The 19280-nt window shown below is 32.2% G+C and overlaps 1 protein-coding gene across 2 annotated transcripts in view; it reads left to right on the top strand.

Annotated features, from left to right (window-relative positions):
- LOC145267165 (protrudin-like) overlaps positions 1-19280 on the top strand; it is a 116222-nt gene that overhangs the window by 53648 nt on the left and 43294 nt on the right. For both annotated transcript variants that reach the window (XM_080123214.1, XM_080123215.1), the window contains exon 3: positions 13777-13847. In XM_080123214.1, coding sequence (XP_079979340.1) covers positions 13777-13847 — 71 coding nt within the window. The remainder of the gene's footprint in view (positions 1-13776; positions 13848-19280) is intronic.

Raw genomic sequence — 19280 nt, forward strand, 5'->3', positions numbered from 1 at the left:
GGGCATAAAAAATGACTAAGTTCAGCATCCCCCCCCCTCATTTAGCCCAAAATGTCCCCATGGGACGTCAAATCCTGGTGAAAATGAACAAATGGGGTAGTTTTCGGCCTTAATTTGAGTTCTGCGTTATGCAAAAAAAGAAATGACTAAGTTCATCATTTCCCCCTCCCCCATTTAGCTCCAAAGGTCCCCAAGACCTTAACATATTTAAATTTGAGTTCAGCACCATGCACAACTGCTAAATAAACATACACAGAAAATTTTGGACAAATATTGTAAAATAGTCCCTAAACTGGAATGTTTTTATTAGCCCCAAAAGAACCCCTGGGGCACATCCAAGAGTTATCGCGAAGTATAGACAAACAAAATTATATAGAAATCAGTTAGTTACAACTTTTCAGAAAGTTTTATAAAAATCAAAGGCATCAATTTTTTTAATAAGCAAAAGTGTCAATTTTAGCCATTTTAACCCGAAAGGCATCCCTAGGGGAAAATCCGTTCTGTTACATTTTTACTCATATCATGTTCAATGTTTGTGCAAAATTTAAAAAAATTCCAAGGCATAGTTATTGAGAAAAGTGTGGACAGACAAATGGACAAGGGTGAATTTACAGGTCCACCCTTCTTTTTTTTTTTGGGGGGGGGGGCAAAAATTGGTACACATCTGTTTTTATACAGCCTGTTGTATCCTTTGGCAAACGATAAAAATTAATGGTTGCTGCTTTTTTATATGCTTGCGATCTTGTCACCTGAAGTGCAAATGAAATGCTTTTGGTTTTGAATAAAAAAGCTGATTTTTCAGAGATTCAGGCAGTTTAGATTTGGATGTTGGGATAGCGAGTTTTGATAGCAGTGTCAAATTTAATCTCGGAAATTGTTACTTGAAAGTGGAGAGTAGTTTATTCTTTATAATTAGATTTTATCTTTGTTTAGGCTTTATTTTCAATTTCATCTCCAGATAGACTACAAATTTATTACAGTAGAACCCCAGGGTACGGCATTAAAAATTAGTAACAAAATACAGTACAGTATATAATACACATGTATATAATCAAATAACATTAAAAATAACACTGTAAGGCGGGGCAAATTCTGTAATCAGGGGTCAGAAAAACATATTCCATATTGTAACCAGAAAAAACCATATCCTAGGTTCACCGTATCCCGGGGTTCTACTGTACTAGACAAAGATACATGCTAAAATATTCCTTAGTTTATTATTTTGATTGTTTTAAATTGCAGTTATTTTACCAAGTGATTTGTCTCTTACTATCACTCTCTACCTCTCTCATTGAATATCACTTCACCCACCCACCCACCTGCGCGCACACACACACACAATCTTATTTTATACTTTCTCAATAGTCAAGATAATAAACCACTGAATGAAATTATTAGAATAGATAATAAACAAAGGGGAATAAAAGAAAAAATATATATAGTGACCAAAAATAGGATTTTTTATTTTTTAATATTTAACTGGCTTTGCAAACTTGTTTTTCTCTTATTCAAAAATTTAACTCGAACACAATGGATGGCTCAGCAGATCACTAGTATGGATTTGAGAAGAATGTTTTCAGTGTCAAAACTGATTTGAATTAAAATGCCTATTTTATCTTTTTAAGTTTTTGTTGGTGTAGTTGAGGGCAAGAATATTTGATCACCTCTTTTGAAACATCAATTTATATTTTTGGTTCCGTTTTTAGCCAAATTGCCATTACCACTAAAATGAAGTCATCAGACTAGCTAACCTTATTCCCCGCTGTAAGATGAGCACAGTTCTAGAATTGGAAACCTCAGAACAAAGCGGAATGCTATGGGAATAATTTCCATCCCAAAAGGTTATAATAAAATTACAAGTCAAATAACTCTGATAGAAATGTTGAAACAAAACGTTTGTATAAAACCAACTTGTTAATAATTAAAGCTAAAAAATACACAAGGATAAAGGCTAATGAGATGGATAAATTGAGAATTTCATACTGATGCATACTATGAGAGAATTAGAAATCTCCACATACCACCCACTCAATAGCTCACCCATAAAACAGCAATTCTTTCCTTTTGTCAGAAACATTGCTCATGGATTGTGAGGGCTAAAGAACAAAATAGAATGAGGGGGCTTGGACATATTGTTACACTTGTGTAATAAACAATGTGGATCTTAGTACACTTCATATTCATAAAAACTTCATATTCATAAAAACTTCATATTCATAAAAACTTCATATTCATAAAAACTTTCTACTGTTCTTTGTCCAAAGACAACAGACTGTGTGATCATAAAAAATATTTAAGCAATATAACTCTTGTTTTGCACTCTGGGATAGGCAACACCAAGCAACATTTTACGCTTGTTCTCCATGAGATCCAATTCAAAAGGTTGACATCAGTCAAGTTACACTTCTTATGAACTGAAACCAGGTCTTCCTCCGCTTTTCATGCTCCCTTGATACACTGCTGTATATAGCATGCCTAATCCCACCATTACCAATTTTCTGATTATGTATGATTAAAAAGTATCCTTTCCTCCAGTTAGCAACTGCACATCCATTCAATCATAGCATGATCTTTATATTGAACCTATTGCACATAAAAAATATTTAGGACCCGTGGGTGATTGCTATATAAGATGGCAAAGCTAACACATGCTCAAAAACTTTGTACGAAATGCTTGAAAGAAATGTACCATACCAGCTTCACGATCCTTCCTTAAACAAGGTTTGTTAACCTGCGGACAAACAATGACCCATATGAGCAACAACAATGTTTGAGTCTGCCAATAACTGAACAAAAGTGGATTAGAAATGAGTGATTTTAAGCTTAGTGAGAATTATCTTAATTGGTTCGATAATGTACGTTTTTTTTTTTTATTTTTTTTTTTTTTGTTTTTTTTTTAGTAGCAAATTTCTGAGCTAAATCTGAAGCTAATAACATATGCGGGCACTTACATAAAAACATACTTTTCTTAGGTGTTTTTTGATGACATTGTGAAAAAGGACAAGCAGCCATGATTTTGGACGTACCTGCTGCTAAGAGGGAATGGCTGGATGAAAAAGTGAGCTTGGAACTGAAGGTGGTGTTAAAATGTGAAACTATACAAAGTAGTCAACATCTTTGGCAACCTAAAAAGCTCAGCAGTGGTTTATCTGCAATGAGTTTTTCTGATAAAAATAAAATTGAGTCCAAATCCAAGAAATTTTGTCAAGCATACATTGAAGTTACATCATTTGAACCAGAATTTGCGTGAATGTTTAAAAATACTTTAAAAAAAAAAAAAATTGTGTCAATTGAAAAACAGCTAATGAGTTTGAGTTATTTTGATTTGTTACCAAATAAACATGGAATCGAATGATGTTCTATATAGGATGGCAAGAAATTTAATGTCACAACATTATGTTCTATGTGTGTATATAAGTCTGGAAATGCTTGCTTGAGAATTATAGGCCATCAAAACAAATACTGATCAGCATTTGTTTTTGTAAACATTACCAAATACAAGGCGTGTAAACATTTATTTTTACATGTAAGATTAAAAAAAAACATTATCATTGTGAGAGGATCACAAGTAAAATAAGCCTGGGTCTGGTGTTGCCACATAAACAAAATAACAAAAGCTGGCACTAAACAAATATAAAATACTTATATGTATGGCCTTGGTTTATAACAATTTGTCTTTTTAAGAAAAATGGAATTTTTTCCATGTTTATTTTCTGCTCTACACTGACATCTATGCAGGGTGTTTGTAAAATTGGCGGCCTAACTTCCAGATCATGTTCTATATGTGTATATAGGTCCAGAAACCGTTTCTGGACTATAGGCCATCAAAACAAATATTAATCAACATTTTTATATTGTAAACATGTAAACATGTACCAATACAAGGTGTGTGATGTTGTACATTTATTTGTACATGATAAACAAATCACAGGTAAACGCATACCGAGCTTCAGTGATAAGCATAGGCCAATATATCAAATGTTCTTCTGACCCCAAAATAAAAATGGTGACTGAACATCACACCAAATGTTTGCCCCAGCAGACGTCAACTACAAAGCTTGGTGAAAATTTCAGTAGTAACACACTGGACAACACAATAGAAGAATATGACAACCCAGCAACCCTAATCGCCCGAAAGAAGAAAGGAGTATACAAAAAGGGAACTGAAGACAAGACTAGAAAGATGGCAACAACATAAGATAGCAGGCAGGTTCATGGAAGAACTGAACCAGAGCTACATTGACAAGGAGGCCTCATTACAATGGCTTAAAAGTGACAAATTTCCATTTGATGAAGAACGATTAATCATAGCAGCACAAGACCAAGGCTTACTCACAAATGGATTTAAGAAAATGGCTGGTCTACAAAAAAAACGACCAATGCAGATTCTCTCACTCAGCTGTTGAAAGCCCAAGCCACCTAATGTCTGGATGCAAGATCCCTCTAGCCGATGGTCATTACACTGCTCGCCACAACGAAGTATGTAGATACTTACATTGGAAGATCTGTGGAGAGATGCAACTAGATAGGTCGTCGAACATCTGAGAACATGAACCACCACCGATAGCATCAAATGGAAAAGTGACAGTGTTCTACAACAAAGACAGGCAGGCAGATACATAAAAGACAAGGCCATCAAGCCAGATATAGTAATATGGAACAAGCCCAAAAGGACTGCACTCATTATCGACGTCACAGTTCCAAACGACTTTAGCCTCTTAATAGAGCAGAACAGGAAAAGATAACAAAATATCAGGACCTAAAAAATGATCTAAAACAACATGGTCTCTGAAAGAAATAAACATCATACCAGTTGTGACAGGAGCAACTGGCCTAATAAAAAAGAACCTTCAAAAATACTTAGAAGCAATCCCTGGAAAACCAAGCTGTAAGGAAATACAGATAGCAGCCATAAAGGGAACAGAGTGTCTATTCTTAAAAGAGCCCTCGGATATTAATTTAAACTGTAATAGAATCAAGTGTTAGCCCCAGGAAGGAGCCCCTTGATCTCTTCAAACTAACAAAAGTAAAGTAAAATAACCCTAGATCTGGTGTTGCCATACACACCAACAAAATCGTGAATTATAGTGAAAGGCCGATCGTGTATTTGATACCATTAAAATAACATGTAAATTTTATTAATATTATTCTTTTTTAATATCTGTGCATATTAGTAACAAATATCAGTTTAACTGTTTATTTTATAACTTTTTAATATCAAAAGACTAAAGTTAAAGCTAATTATATATAATTACCTTTAACTTAAATTCAAACTTTTAAAATAACTTGATGTTAAGGAGTGAAAAATAACAAACAATTGACTTTTAAGTTGTAGGCCATTATAACAAATACTGATCAACATTCTTTATTGTAAACTTCAAACACATACACTGCTATTCCTACATGTGGGACAAATAAACACTATGGCTTTTTTACTTAAAAAAAACTAATCGGTTCTGTTTTGAATCTGTGAATAAAGCACTTGTACACTCATTTTGATGGCAAAAATATTAACAATGAGATTTTTTATGAAACTATTTCCTTTCTTTATTACTAGCCTGGGCGCCCGGCATTGCCCGGGTGTTTGAACGTGTGTTGAGCAAAAAAAAAAAAGAAAAAAGTGGTAGTAGGCAGGCTCAAATCTACAGCGAAGGAGGAAAAGAATATGAAAAAAAAAAGTGGCATCTTTGCCGTTGCATCCATCGCCAAATCGGAAATGGTGAAGGTTTAAATTAAGGCTAGCCAATCAAAAAGAAGACCATGACTTTTGAAATTATCAATGAAAAAAGCTACCCCTCCTTATAGAAAAGTGCCCAACTGAGGGTGAAGGAATTAATGTTTTTAGCCAATTTTTCAATATTTGTCGTACGAAGAGTTGAGCTCCAAAATGATACCGATCTCGTGAAAATCCGTCACCTCTGTCGAACGTTTTAGGCAGACATACAAACATACATACATACATTTAAACAAACAGGTGTGATTTATATTATAGATGATGATTAAGCTTGTATTTCTTTGCTCATGAAATAAATTTTCACACATGATTATTGAAGACTTTTATTATATAAACTAGCGGGGGTACTCGGCGTTGCCCGAGTGTTTGTTTCAGGGACGGGGGGGGGGAGTTTTAAAAATGTTATGGTACGTAAGTAGGAAGGATCAAACCCGGAGTCATGAGTAAAAGTAGGAAAATAAAGTGTGAAAAAAAAAAACATCTGCAACGTTAACAGTTCGGCCACCAAGAAAAGTCCATTCCAGTTGTTTAGGAAAAAAAAAAAAAAAAACCACTATGGTAGGTCGGCGCGAACGTGAAAATATAATGTGAATTGTCCAGCACCCTAACCACTACACCACAGAGCACTGCAGCTTAGTTTAGTGATTTTAAATAACTTCACATGAAAGAACTACGAAGCCAAACCGGTGTTCTCTTCTCAACTGTTCCTTGTGAACGATCTCCAAACGGTGTTAAGTGGTGGCAGGGGGAGGAGGAATTTTTAAGAGAGAAAATATTTTACCACTTCCATTGATCTTAACCGATTTTGGCCGTGACTTCTCAGCAGAAAAAGTATAGAAATCTAAGATTATCGAGGAATTTGAGAACTAATAAGCCTATAACAAACCTCAGATATTGTTCTGCCGTTTGTGCATAATGTATTTGCATGAAATATCTTGATTTTTAATCCTATTACGGTCAAAATGAGTTCATTTTATTTATATAGAGATAAAAATTGAGTACCCATACCAGGAGAGGTTAAATTAATTTCCCAAGCAGAACAGTTTTTCTCTTCATTAATGTCGCCTTACGAAGATTAAAATCTGGATAGATTGACACTAAACCTTACTTTTTAAAATCTTGATTCCAATTTTAATTAAAAATGTATGACATTATTTTGATTCTAGAAAGTACATTACATGATTTTAATTTTAACATTTCAGGTTTACGTTTAAATGCTTAAAATGAAATTGAAATTCAAGAAAGAGCTTAATAATAATTAATAACTATGGATAAAATTCAATGCAAATCTGAAATATTTTAATTTTCCAATGAGAGGTAATGCCCATATTATGACCTTACCCGTAAAAACTTTTTAAAAATATTCAAAAGAAACGAAAATTTGTGATTTTTATGAATTGTTTAAAAAAAATTCACAGAAATTGAAGGTATTTGAAATTTTTCCAAGGGTTTCCACCCTCTTTGCTCTATTTGTATAAAGATTAATCAAAGTAAATAACACTACTACTCCTTACGTTTAACTTCTGTGTTCCAAAATTTATAATGTTTGGTTAATTAGTTTAGGAGTTAATCCTGTTCATACAAATATATAAGTATTTGTACATAACTAATCTATTATATACAAAAGACAAAATGGCCGCACACATTTTTGTATGTCCAGGAAAGGCTTTTTTCGCCAGAGGTCTCGGGGAGGGGGGGGGTACTATATTTTAGAACTTTTTATATACTCCCTAGATTGTAATATCTACGATTTGTGAATGGACATCATCTGTAGATTTATTTTAACCGACTTTTATAAAATTCCTGCTATTCCACCCTCTCGCGTGTTTGTTCAGCTTTTCCATATAAAAGCAAAACTAATATCGGAGCTAAGACATCTGCCTTGGCTTCATGGCCGAGACGTCCAGAAAACAATTAGCTTTGATCACTGTGGAGAAACCCCCTCATATTAGACAATTGCTGATCATTTGGACACTCCCTTTTAGCAGGGAGCTGGTTTTCCCCAACATCGTGGGGAAAGAAATACGTCGTGCAGAAAGCTGTAAGCTTAACTGGCTAACAGCATGAACTCATTCACTTAACTTTCACTTTCTGCATGTCAACTTTTTAATCGTTAAATTTCAACACTTTTCAATTCCTCTGGTGTCTTAGCTCAGCAGTAAAATCTTAGGCTTTCTTTTAATTTTTTTCCCCCTTCGCATCGTGTCACGGGTTCAAGCCTACTTGCCTACTAACACTTTTTTTCCTTTTTTTCACGTTCTTTTCCTCTTTCAGTGTTTGACTTTGAGCCTTTTTTTTTTTTCCTACACACACACACACATACAAACACCCCCACTAGTTCATTATATAAAAGGCAAAATGGGCACACGCGTTTGTGTATGTCTGTGAAAGGCTTTTCACGTCAGTTACATTCCGGAAGAAGTTTCTTATAATTCTTAGATTGCAATATCTCCAATTTGCAAACAGACATCGTCTTTATTTTGATTGAGTTTTAAAAATTTCCCTCGTTTCCAGTGTTTTTGTCTTTCTCGTATAAATAAAGCAAAACTAATCGAAGCAAAGGTATCCAGCTGGCTTTCCGGGCAGGGACGTTTTGAAGTCAATTAGGTTTGATCAATGTGAGGAAACCCTTCATATCAGACAATTGCTATTTATTTGGACACTGCCCGAGTCCCCCATTTTTGGGGTGAGCTGCTTTTCCCCAACATCGTGGGGAAACAAATAAATAAATTGGCAGAAAGCAGGACACTTAACTGGCCTCCGGCAGCTATAAAAGCAACATTCTGCATCTGCGTGATTCTTAATTTAATTAGCAACTCATTAATCTTGTTATCCGCTATGGCGTAACGGTTAGCGAGACAGTTTGAGTTCGATCCCACTTCTCTCTCTCTTTTTTTTTTTTTTTTTTTTTCGTCACCCGGGCAAAAGTTAATTGCCAACTCTTTTTTTTTTTTCACCTTTTCCCTCTTCGGGTAGAGGTTCCACCTTTGTTTTTTTGTTTTTTAACACCTACCAACGCCCCCCCCCCCGCTAGTCTAATAAATAAAGTGAAATTCGTGTGAAGATTTTAACATTCTTAAAAGAAAAAAAATGAAATATGATTTTTGTTTTTCTTTTTCTTTTATTTTTTTTAGCAATTATATCCTAAATTAATTGATAAAATGTAGACAGAAATGAGTAACACTTGATGGCATGAAATCACTAAGGAATTAATTGCTAAAAAACAAAGCGAACACTTATCACTCTACCCCATCGACCTGGATGTGTCTAACCCTCTCTTTTACTTGTCAGAAAAAAAAAAGTTACTTTTAGCAGTAACAATCAACTTCATCAAATTTCCATTCTTATGTTTTTTTTCTCCTTCTCTTTTATTTTTTTCATTTTAGTTTACTTTTTCTCTCTTAACTCAAAGTAGGCTAACACTTGATTTCTTCGAGTTACATAATAGGTATCAATGTTTATTTAAGGAACTTCCCTATTTACAAACCTTGAGCAATGATAATAATAATAATTATTATTATTATTATTTTTTCCCCAAAGGATCATATTATTTTTTTTTATAGTTCTTGATTTTCTAAAGCCAGAATTGGTTTGCTCTATTAGTTAGTGATGATGTTACATATAGTAGCAATTACTAAGAGAAGGGGCACCATTACTTTCCTTGTGTGAACCAGCGTGTAATCATGCTGAGGGGATCTTATTTGGCTTTTGGATATTTGATCAGAGCTTCTAAGGGAAAGTATCCTCATATCAGTATGTTCTGACAAACTCCTTTATAAAAGACAGAAAACTGTTGCAGTTGCTGTCTACTGAAAATATCATTATTGTGTAACTGCTTTTTGTAATTAAAAAATAAAAGCACAGTAGTTTATTTATATAGTACCGGCTTCTAGTAAATCCTTCTCCCATTATAGAGAGGGATGCTCGCATTAATCATAGTATCATAGAATAGTATCGCAAATCATAGTATCATAGAATAGTATCAGTGGCTGTACTATTAAATCAACGTCTGAAAATATGTTAATGAAAAACTGTTTTCCGCTTTCTAGCAAGAAATTAAAAAGAAATCATCAAACTATGTCATAGAATGATTCAGCAGATTATCAGCAATGAGTCAGTTTATATCAAAATGGCTGACACCACAAACTGTGAGAATGCTGTGTCAAGTAAGGTCAGCTCTAATCTAACCAACTCAAAATGCACAAAGTTGTAGAAAGCAAAAAGGAGACAATATTGAATGACCAATTTTGCTAAATTAAATTGAACAAAGTGTGAAATTTTTTTTCAATTCATGTTTTAGCATTTTTTTTCTGTTTTTTTAAGACTTTAATGTTTTACCTTTGTTTACTCCAAGTAAAGCATACTGCCATCAAAGTGTAAAGGACTAGTATGATAGGAGTCAGAGAGAAACCTGAGTGGGGAGTTGTGCAGCAAGATGTTTCTTCACATGACATTTAAATTTCTGCATGTTGATGCGATCCAAGGAAAGAAGCTATATCAGAGTAGAAAATATTCCAGCATCTATGAACCTCTCCTATGAAGAGGTGGGATTTTGCTGCTAGTCAAGCGGGTTGGGCTATTTGCATTGAAGGGCTACAAATGCTCATTGGAGCACATTCTGTGGAAAACAAGTGCAAGGATGCATTACTGCAGTGATAGAACATGTGCTGGAGCTTGGTAGGCAGTGCAAGGGCTGCAAGGCATATTACGTTAGAAATTTTTTTTTGTGCCAACAGGGAAAAGCTAGTGGTTGATGAACCAACCCAGATGAGGCAACAATATTTCACGCACAGGCGAATGGTGGCTTTATAGAGATATACCGGAAGGTGTGAGAAGTTTTCTAGCCTTTTCCACAGCTGAACTACTCGTGTCTGTGTCCAGTGTCATGTACTGATAAGCATGTTTGTCTTTCAATAAAAATATTTAATATTGGTAGGCATCTCCAACCTTCTCTGGAAACAAATGAAAACCATTGTCATGTTAATATTTTCAGTATTTAATTTCTATAAATTAACAGTTTTTTTTTTCTATTAGTGATATCTGACACAATATATCTGCTACCCAGATTTTAAAAGTTTGGCCTAAATAGCGGTTAAGCTGGCAAATAAAAATTTAATTTTGACTGGCCAATTTTCATTGGTAATTGTCATACCATGTAATTTACTATACTTTGTTACAATTTATTTTTTTAAATACTTAATTCGGTTTGTATTAACAATGGTAATATTTAAACATTCTTATATAATCACTCTAAAAGAAAAATTAACTAAAAGAATAACTTAAATAATAAATTGTTTTTCTTAGCTATTGACGTTCCTTATTTGCTTTTAACGTAGAAATTTAATATACAAATTTGAACATAAGCAATTCCAGGCCAGTACAGGTAGTATTATTATTTAAAAAACGCTAATACAAAATTAATACCACCAAAGGATTTCTCATAAAATTTTATTGTAGAAAATTTGTTTTATCTTTATATAGGACTTTGATTTCAATGGCCTCCTCTCCAGTAAAACATAGCTTACAAACAAAAGCAAGGTAACTAGCCGAGTCAAGCGAGTCGGGTGATCCGTTACCTTTTCTATTTCTCTCTCTTTCTCTCTCTCTCTCTTTGAGCCCTGTGATGTCATATCTATCTTTTAGTACATCCCAACACTGTCCTATAATTCCTATTTTTATTATTTTATTTCTATAATTAACAATTTCAAATTTTTGCTTATATGCTACACAAAATATATCTAATATTTTTTTAGTATTTTCTAAATATTCTACACTTGGAATTTTCTTCTTTATCTAGATATAGCCATCAAGACATCTCGGTCTTCTAGGAACTTATGTTTAAAAAAGCACAAATATAACTGAAAAATGATAACTCAAATGAACCAGAAATGCACTATTGAAATTTACACAAGTAATTTTCTTTCATGTAAAGTAAAAAAAAAATTAATTCAAACAAGTCCAACATAACAATAGTCTTGTTTTATAGTCTTGAAATTTTATCTTAGCACTATTTTTATCATCTCTAAAGTTGTCTTTTTTTCTACCCTGCTAAATTATATTTTTGTTTTAACAAAATGTATCTCCGATTCCATAAAAAGTTGCTTTTGGGCGATCTTCATAAAAAGAACAAAAAGGCTTAGTATTATGTTTTCAACTTTGTGTTAACATTAAAGTTCACAAATTGTATCTTAGTTGCTGTTTATTTCCTCTCTATGCACCTCCATCATGATTTTTCCATACCGACGGAACACCGTCGCTTCTTTCATGAGTTTTGTTCAAAACCATTCACTACCAGAGGGAAAACAACGAGTTCAAAATAATTAGTTATCCTATGTAAATTTTAAATTATTATGCTTAAATAACAAACTATCCTACTCTACTAAAAAGTAATAAACAAAAACTATAATCTTGTATCTTAGTTGCTGTTTATTCCCTCTGTATGCACCTCCATCATGATTCTTCCATACCGACGGAACACCGTCGCTTCTTTCATATCTTCAAAAAGATTTGAACCAAAACTGATGGAAGACCGTATGACCTTTATTCAACATGAGTTTTGTTCAAAACCATTCACTACCAGAGGGAAAACAACGAGTTCAAAATAATTAGTTATCCTATGTAATTCCAAGTTTGACTTTCATCCTTGCTTTTAAACACCTTTTTATATCACCCTCTCTCTCTTTTAGCCATGATGTGATGTCATATCCATTTTTAGTACAATTTACAACTCTAGATCATTAAATTGATCTTAGATATCCTCTCAGCATTTTCCATTTCCAATTATTCTCGCCCAACTAAATTATATATTAGTGAATCCACCCATTCACTATCTAGCACCTATAGTTGAGTTTTTGTGGCAAGCAATAAGAGTTAACTTCAAACATAACCATCATCAAATGTTTGTATGTTTTCAGTTAGACCAGAAAATAGAAACTAAAGCATTTTAACCAATCCTTCAATAAATTTTAATTCAAAATATCAATTTTTCTTAATATCTTCCAGAACATAGGGGAAAGACTAATGAGATGAGATTGAAGTAAAAAAAAATATTAGGAAGTTTTATTTACTTTCTCAAACAAGATTTATTACTGGCGTTGCTCAAGACACTGTGAAATTATTTTAGTTTTTTATTTTAATTATTTTGATCATCTTTAAAATTATAAGTTTAAAAATCCCTAACATCAAGATCAGAAGAGGAATCCTATCTCGTTTACTCTTTTGCTTGACGATCTGTTAAGCAAACGACTCTATAAAATCCAGAATGCCTACAATCTAACTTAGGGCTGCCAACAAGGCCTGAACAAAAGAGTCAAGCACTCCCTCTTGGATAACCTCAAACTGTCAGATGCTGATTTAAGTCGACTCCTGTAGGTTGTAGATAACTTCTCCAAAGATATTGGAATGAAGTTTGGTCTAGACAAATGTGCCAAGTGCTTCATCAGATCTGGGAAGAAGGTCCAAACAGAAAATTTGCAGCTTGATGAACACACTGATACCGAGGACCAAGAGCAGGAAAATATAAATACTTTGACATAGAAAATAATAATTAATTCAGCATGCCAGGATGTGAGAAAACATTGGCAGTGTAAGGAAAATCAGTAAAACACAGCTTACAAATAAAAACAAGCTGAGTCGAGTCTGGTGATTTTCTACCTTTTCTATTACTCTCTCTCTCTTTGAGCTCTGTGGTGTCATATCTTTTAGTATATACCCACAACCTAAGCAATTGTCAACATTGAACATCCAGTTAATCTCAACTGACTTCTGTGTTTTCCATTTCCTGTTATTTTCAACTAAGTAAATTTTATACTAGTGGAGTGACCCACTTGAGAATTTCTGGCAGTAACTGAATTGTTTGATTTTTTTTTAAGTTCTGTTCTGTTATTTGATTAAATTAACTAATCAACTTTTCAAACAGCATTCTAGCTGACATTACCCCTCCAAATTCCATTGATAATCCAGAATGAAGAATGATTCTCTTAAAAAAAAAAATTTTGCCATTAACTGAAAATCTAATTTTTATATTTTCTTTCTTTCTACAGATGGCGTTCCCCCAATTTGACAATCATTTTATGGATTTTATTTAATATTGGCTGCTTCATTCTGTCAAAAGGTATGTCTAATTCTACTGTAAAAAAAATTTTTTTTTTTTTTTTTTTTTTTTTTTTTTTTTTTTTTACTTTTCAAACTTAAACTGTTTTGCTTCCAGTCATTTGTATGCAGTGTGTAAAACAGTATAGATATGCGTGCAGAACAAGAGATCATGATGGAACATGTTTTTTGGAAAATATGTTGCTGTCTAATTCAAACTCCAGAACAGAGTCCTCAAGCAATTCCACTATGGACATCAGGGAATTAATCGAATGAAAGCCTTGATATGTGGCTTTGTGCATTGGCCAAACATGGACAGGCAGTTAGAGGAACTTGTAAAAAGTTATGCCAAATGTCAACTGATTGCGAAGTCTCCTTGGAAAACAACATTGTATGCATGGCCTATCCCAGAAATTCCTTGGTCACGGCTACACATGGAGTTTGCAGGACTAATTAATGAACAACATTACTTAATATTAGTTGATGCTTACAGTAAGTAGCCAGAAGTCTTCCAGATGAACCATACTACCTCAAATTAAACTATAAAGAAATTTTCAGCAGATTGGGTGTTTCTGAAATCTTAGTTTCTGATAATGGTACTGCATTTACCTCAGAAGAATTTTCTGAAACAAACATACAACAAAATAGTATTCAGCATCTCAGATCTTCATTTTTCCATCCACAATCAAACAACCACGCCAAATGCTTTGTCAGCATGTTTAAGAGAGTACTCTTGAAGTTAAAAGGGGAAGAGGACTACTTGAGAGATCATAGAAATTTTTCTAAATAGCTACTGAGGTACCCCAAAATCCAAATTGCCCAAATGAAAAGTGCCTGCTGAATCAGTGATGAACAGAAAAATACGTTCACCAATGGATGCTATTCAACCATCATCAAATAATTTTCCTAAGAGAAACAGGACGATGGATTACCAATTCAATCGCCATCATGGAGCAAGGTCACGTGAATTTCTAACAGGAGAACTTGTATTGGCAAAAGACTATTGCAATGGTAAATAAAAACGGACACAATGTCACATAGTACGTCGTTCTGATCATGTAATCTATGATGTGGATGTACAATCATCTATTTGGGTCATGTAAATCAACTTCGTCACTCATATTTTCCAAAGATACAATCAAATAACGCAATCATTTCATTAAATATTTTACTAGACACACTTGAATTTCATCAAAGTGTTCAAGCAACATACAGTAAATAAAGCAAGTCTGAGAAGAAAGGTCGAACCCGAAGGATGCAACTAATGTGCAAACCAACTTCAATCTTTACAAATAAACCTACATCAAGCATCCTACAAGCATCATATTTCAAAGGGAAGGTGTTATAGCGATAAAAGAGGAAATAATTCTAAAGTGAGAGTTATCAACCTTTATAGATCTTTGAAAAGACTAGAGAGTTATAGAGAAGAGAGGAAAGCAAGATGGCAGTTTTGCTGGACACTAACTAATCGTTCCGTAAATAATTTAAAGTTTCTGCCATTAATAAATGTGTTTAAAAATACAATGAACTTGTCTGCTTGTTATTAGAATATCCAATGATTCTAACATCCCATTTCTCTAAACACAACAAATATTAAATTGTTAATGTCAATATGTAATTAAAGCAAAATAAATTCTTTTAGACTGTTAAAATAATTAGCAAGCCACCCGGCATTGCCCATTCATAAAATATGCATAAATATTATATTTTAATTCTTGTAGAATTTATATTTATTATTATAGAGCCAATTCTCTATTGATTATTATATTGTATGCAATGTATGGTAATGATTTAAAAAGTGGAAAATAAAAAACATAACTTGGGTGCCATCAAAATCAAGACGTTTAGCCTTGGTCATTATTTAGTGCTCCAGCGTTGAACTATCTATTTGAACTATCAACAGATGAATTCGAAAAAAAAAATATTAAAAATTAAACGACTTTAATGAATGCTTCTTTTGCATAAAAGTAGTACTTACTCTTGCCAAGGTCAACGTTTTTTTTTTTTTTTTTTTTTTTTTTCAATTTTGATTCCATCGTAGCTACTTTTGCTGGCTAAAATCAAAATCGAAATTATCCCACAAGTTTAAATCAAGTTTCAATACTGTAGACCAAAAATTCAAAGAGGAGTTAAGTAGAGACTTTCTGCACACATACAGTCACTTATATATGTATGTTCAGAATGTGAGAGATTATATATAATTATTTCCACAGCCAAACAATGTCGCAGCCTACAAGAGCCATATATATATATATATATATATATATATATATATATATATATATATATATATTGTGCACAGCATTTAAGATAAAAAAAAAAAGTTCTAGCAAACACACACGTGTGTGTTTGCTAGAACTTTTTTTTATCTTAAATTTTATGCAATTATGCACAATACAGAAAACATGCATAGAACTGAGCGTAATAGTTGAAGTACATTATAATAATTTTAAAATAGAAAAAGTAGGTTTTAATATCAATAGAAGTGTAACAAAAAACACCTCAACTTTATAGGTGTTGTTACATTTGCAACCTTGTTGATAATATTTACCCGTACATTTATTTCTATTTTATCCCTTATATTTGAATTCATATTTTGAAACCTGACTTAGATCATAAATCTATGATGTCACACCAAAACTATAATTATTCTGTTAATGTTTTAAGTTTTATTTATAAAAAAGTTCAAATAGGTCAGTTGATATAACCTCAGACTGAAAATCCAGATTCCAGTTTCAGATCATAGATTTTTTTTTTTTTTAATTTATTATTTATTATTAATACAATATTTTCAATTTCTAAAGGTCTTTGATATTTCGAAATGAGACAAATTCTGGAATGTATTTATTCCATGTTAAACAAATTATGAAAGACGGGCATAGGGACAGACAAAATCTCTATTAAAAAACAAACAAAAACACAATTTAAACGTTTTCTTAAAGACCCTTTATCTTAAAAACAATCATGAATTTTTAACATTAAAAAATTATAGATATTTACTATTTCTTTATATGAGATAAAACTTTCATTTTTTTGTTTTATTTCTTTTTTAGTTTTGATAATATTTATTATATCATTTACTGTAAAGAATATACTGTTGAAAACTTAATATTCATTATTTACTTCATTCATAGAAACCAAAAATTTTGTTTACATATTTTTCAAATATCCCAACATCTCTCACATCAGCTTTTCAAAACCTCGCCTGACATTGCAGAAGAGCTAATTAAACATGCATCATCTGATGGTTTTCATAAGTTTTTTACTTAATGAATTAAAATCTGAGACTATTAAAGTGAAAATACATTTCACTGAATATTTTAAGTAGATGTTTATGACTGAGATTGTTTTTATAAACGTTTACAGCAGGAAATGAAGTCTCACTTGTATTTTAAGGAGAACTTCCTTAACATTTCTAGTTATTTTTATCTACATGCTTTATAGATACACATACCTGTACCTATCTACACACACACGCACATACACATGCATATGTAAAATTGTGACAGATGGACGAATATGCATGATATATCATAAAATGTTGTGGAGACAAAATGTATGAAAAACAAATCAAACACCAGAAGAAATCATCAAAAACAAGAAATTTACCGTTTTCATTCAGATCATTGTCTGAAAATGTTTGGTGATCTGAACAAAACCAGTAAGTCTCTTGTTTTTTTTTATGATTCTTGTTAAATTTGTTTATCATTTTGTATTTTCTATATCTCTATCTCTCTTTTCCCTCCCCTTTGTTTTCTCCTCCGGCCAATGAGGGTTGCAGATACATGTTGCATAAAGGGAAATGATATCACAATTACAATAGAGTCTTAAAGACAGACTAAGATCTGATAATCACAGAGGAAAATTAAATATAGTCAGTATAAGAAGATATGTGCAGAACAGGAGATTTTGTTGGTATGGTCACGCTGAAAGAATTCATGAGTTCTTGGATTGATGTAGAACAACTGAGCTGACAAGGATAGACCAAGAAAACTTGTGAGAAAGTGATAAAGGTTGATTTTAGAAAAAGAGAAATAAAAAATCTAGCCAGATATCTCAGTTTAATTTGGAAGTCAATTTCTAAAGCCATTCAACACCAACATTTAAAAAAAATATGAGCATAAGAATATGCATGTATTTTTTTGATTTTTCTGAAAATGTTTATTGATTCAAACAAAACCAGTAAATCTCCTGTTTTTGGTTTCTTCCTTTTGTCTGTTTTACACATCTGGTTTCCACAGTATTTCATTTTTATCATATATCGTATATTTTATCATATATAAATTCAATTTAGAATTTTATACAAAAATGACAAATAAACAAACACTGAAAACCAGGGATTTTTTAAAATTCAATCAATTATTTGATAGAAACAACGTCCATTTGCAAATCGGAGATATTACAATCTAGGGAGTATAAGGAAACTTCTCCAAATTAGTAACCGACATGCACACCCATTTTGCCTTTATATATTATAGATGTAGTTTTAATGTATTTTATCATTATTTTTGTTTATTTTTGTATTTATACACAGAACTGATATAGACTATTCATGTAGATTAACTTATATAAAACTTTAAATTTTCATAATAAGATTTTAAAATAAGAAATTCTTATTTTTAATTCAAACCAAGTTCTTAACAAATTTAACCAAGATTATCTTTAACAAAATTTAAAGAAAATATTGTACATGTTGGCTTGGAGACGGACAGTAGATTGTTGAAAAAGCCTTGCACCATTTCCCTTCCCATATCTGGATTTACTTGGCTGATTCATTACTTTACACATGGGCGTTTTGACATAATTTAAGTAATGAAAAACAGTTTCACTATAATTGATTAAACCAGCCTTTCTAAAAAAATCATATCTGGTGACTTGGTTTTAAAAAAAGGTCTCCAAAACTTTTTCCTTTCTTTTTCTATTTTTAAAATTTTTTTTTATGCAGTTTTCATTTTATTAAATGACTGATCTTGAATAAAACCAAAAGTTTCTTGTCGCTTGACTATGTCTTTTAAGAATGAGACAGTAAATTTATTGTAGCGACTGATGTTAATTTTGTTTACCTAAATTGAATAAAATTATTTCTTGTTCTTTTTAATTGAACACTATCAACATCCTCATTGAAATTCAATGGTTTTTACTTTTGGATATTTTTAACCTGGAATATATATATATATATATATATATATATATATATATATATTTTAAACAATAATAGAATCTACGTAAGTTTATTAACGATAAAAATAACAGTAAAACTATCTAGGACTTTGTAACTTTAACACAAGAAGACTGTAATGCATATAGTCCAGGGTTCGATTTCTAGAGAGACAGTCAAGCTATGCTGAAGAGAGGTAGGGCCTTTAAACATGCATCTCTGTAGATTACTGATTTTAAAATAATAAAAATAAATAAATAAAAATATTTGTTTAAGCCCAAATAAAATATTGGCGAT

The sequence above is a fragment of the Euprymna scolopes genome, chromosome 42, assembly GCF_053919585.1.
Source record: "Euprymna scolopes isolate OS-2025 chromosome 42, ASM5391958v1, whole genome shotgun sequence".
Lineage (NCBI taxonomy): Eukaryota > Metazoa > Mollusca > Cephalopoda > Sepiida > Sepiolidae > Euprymna > Euprymna scolopes.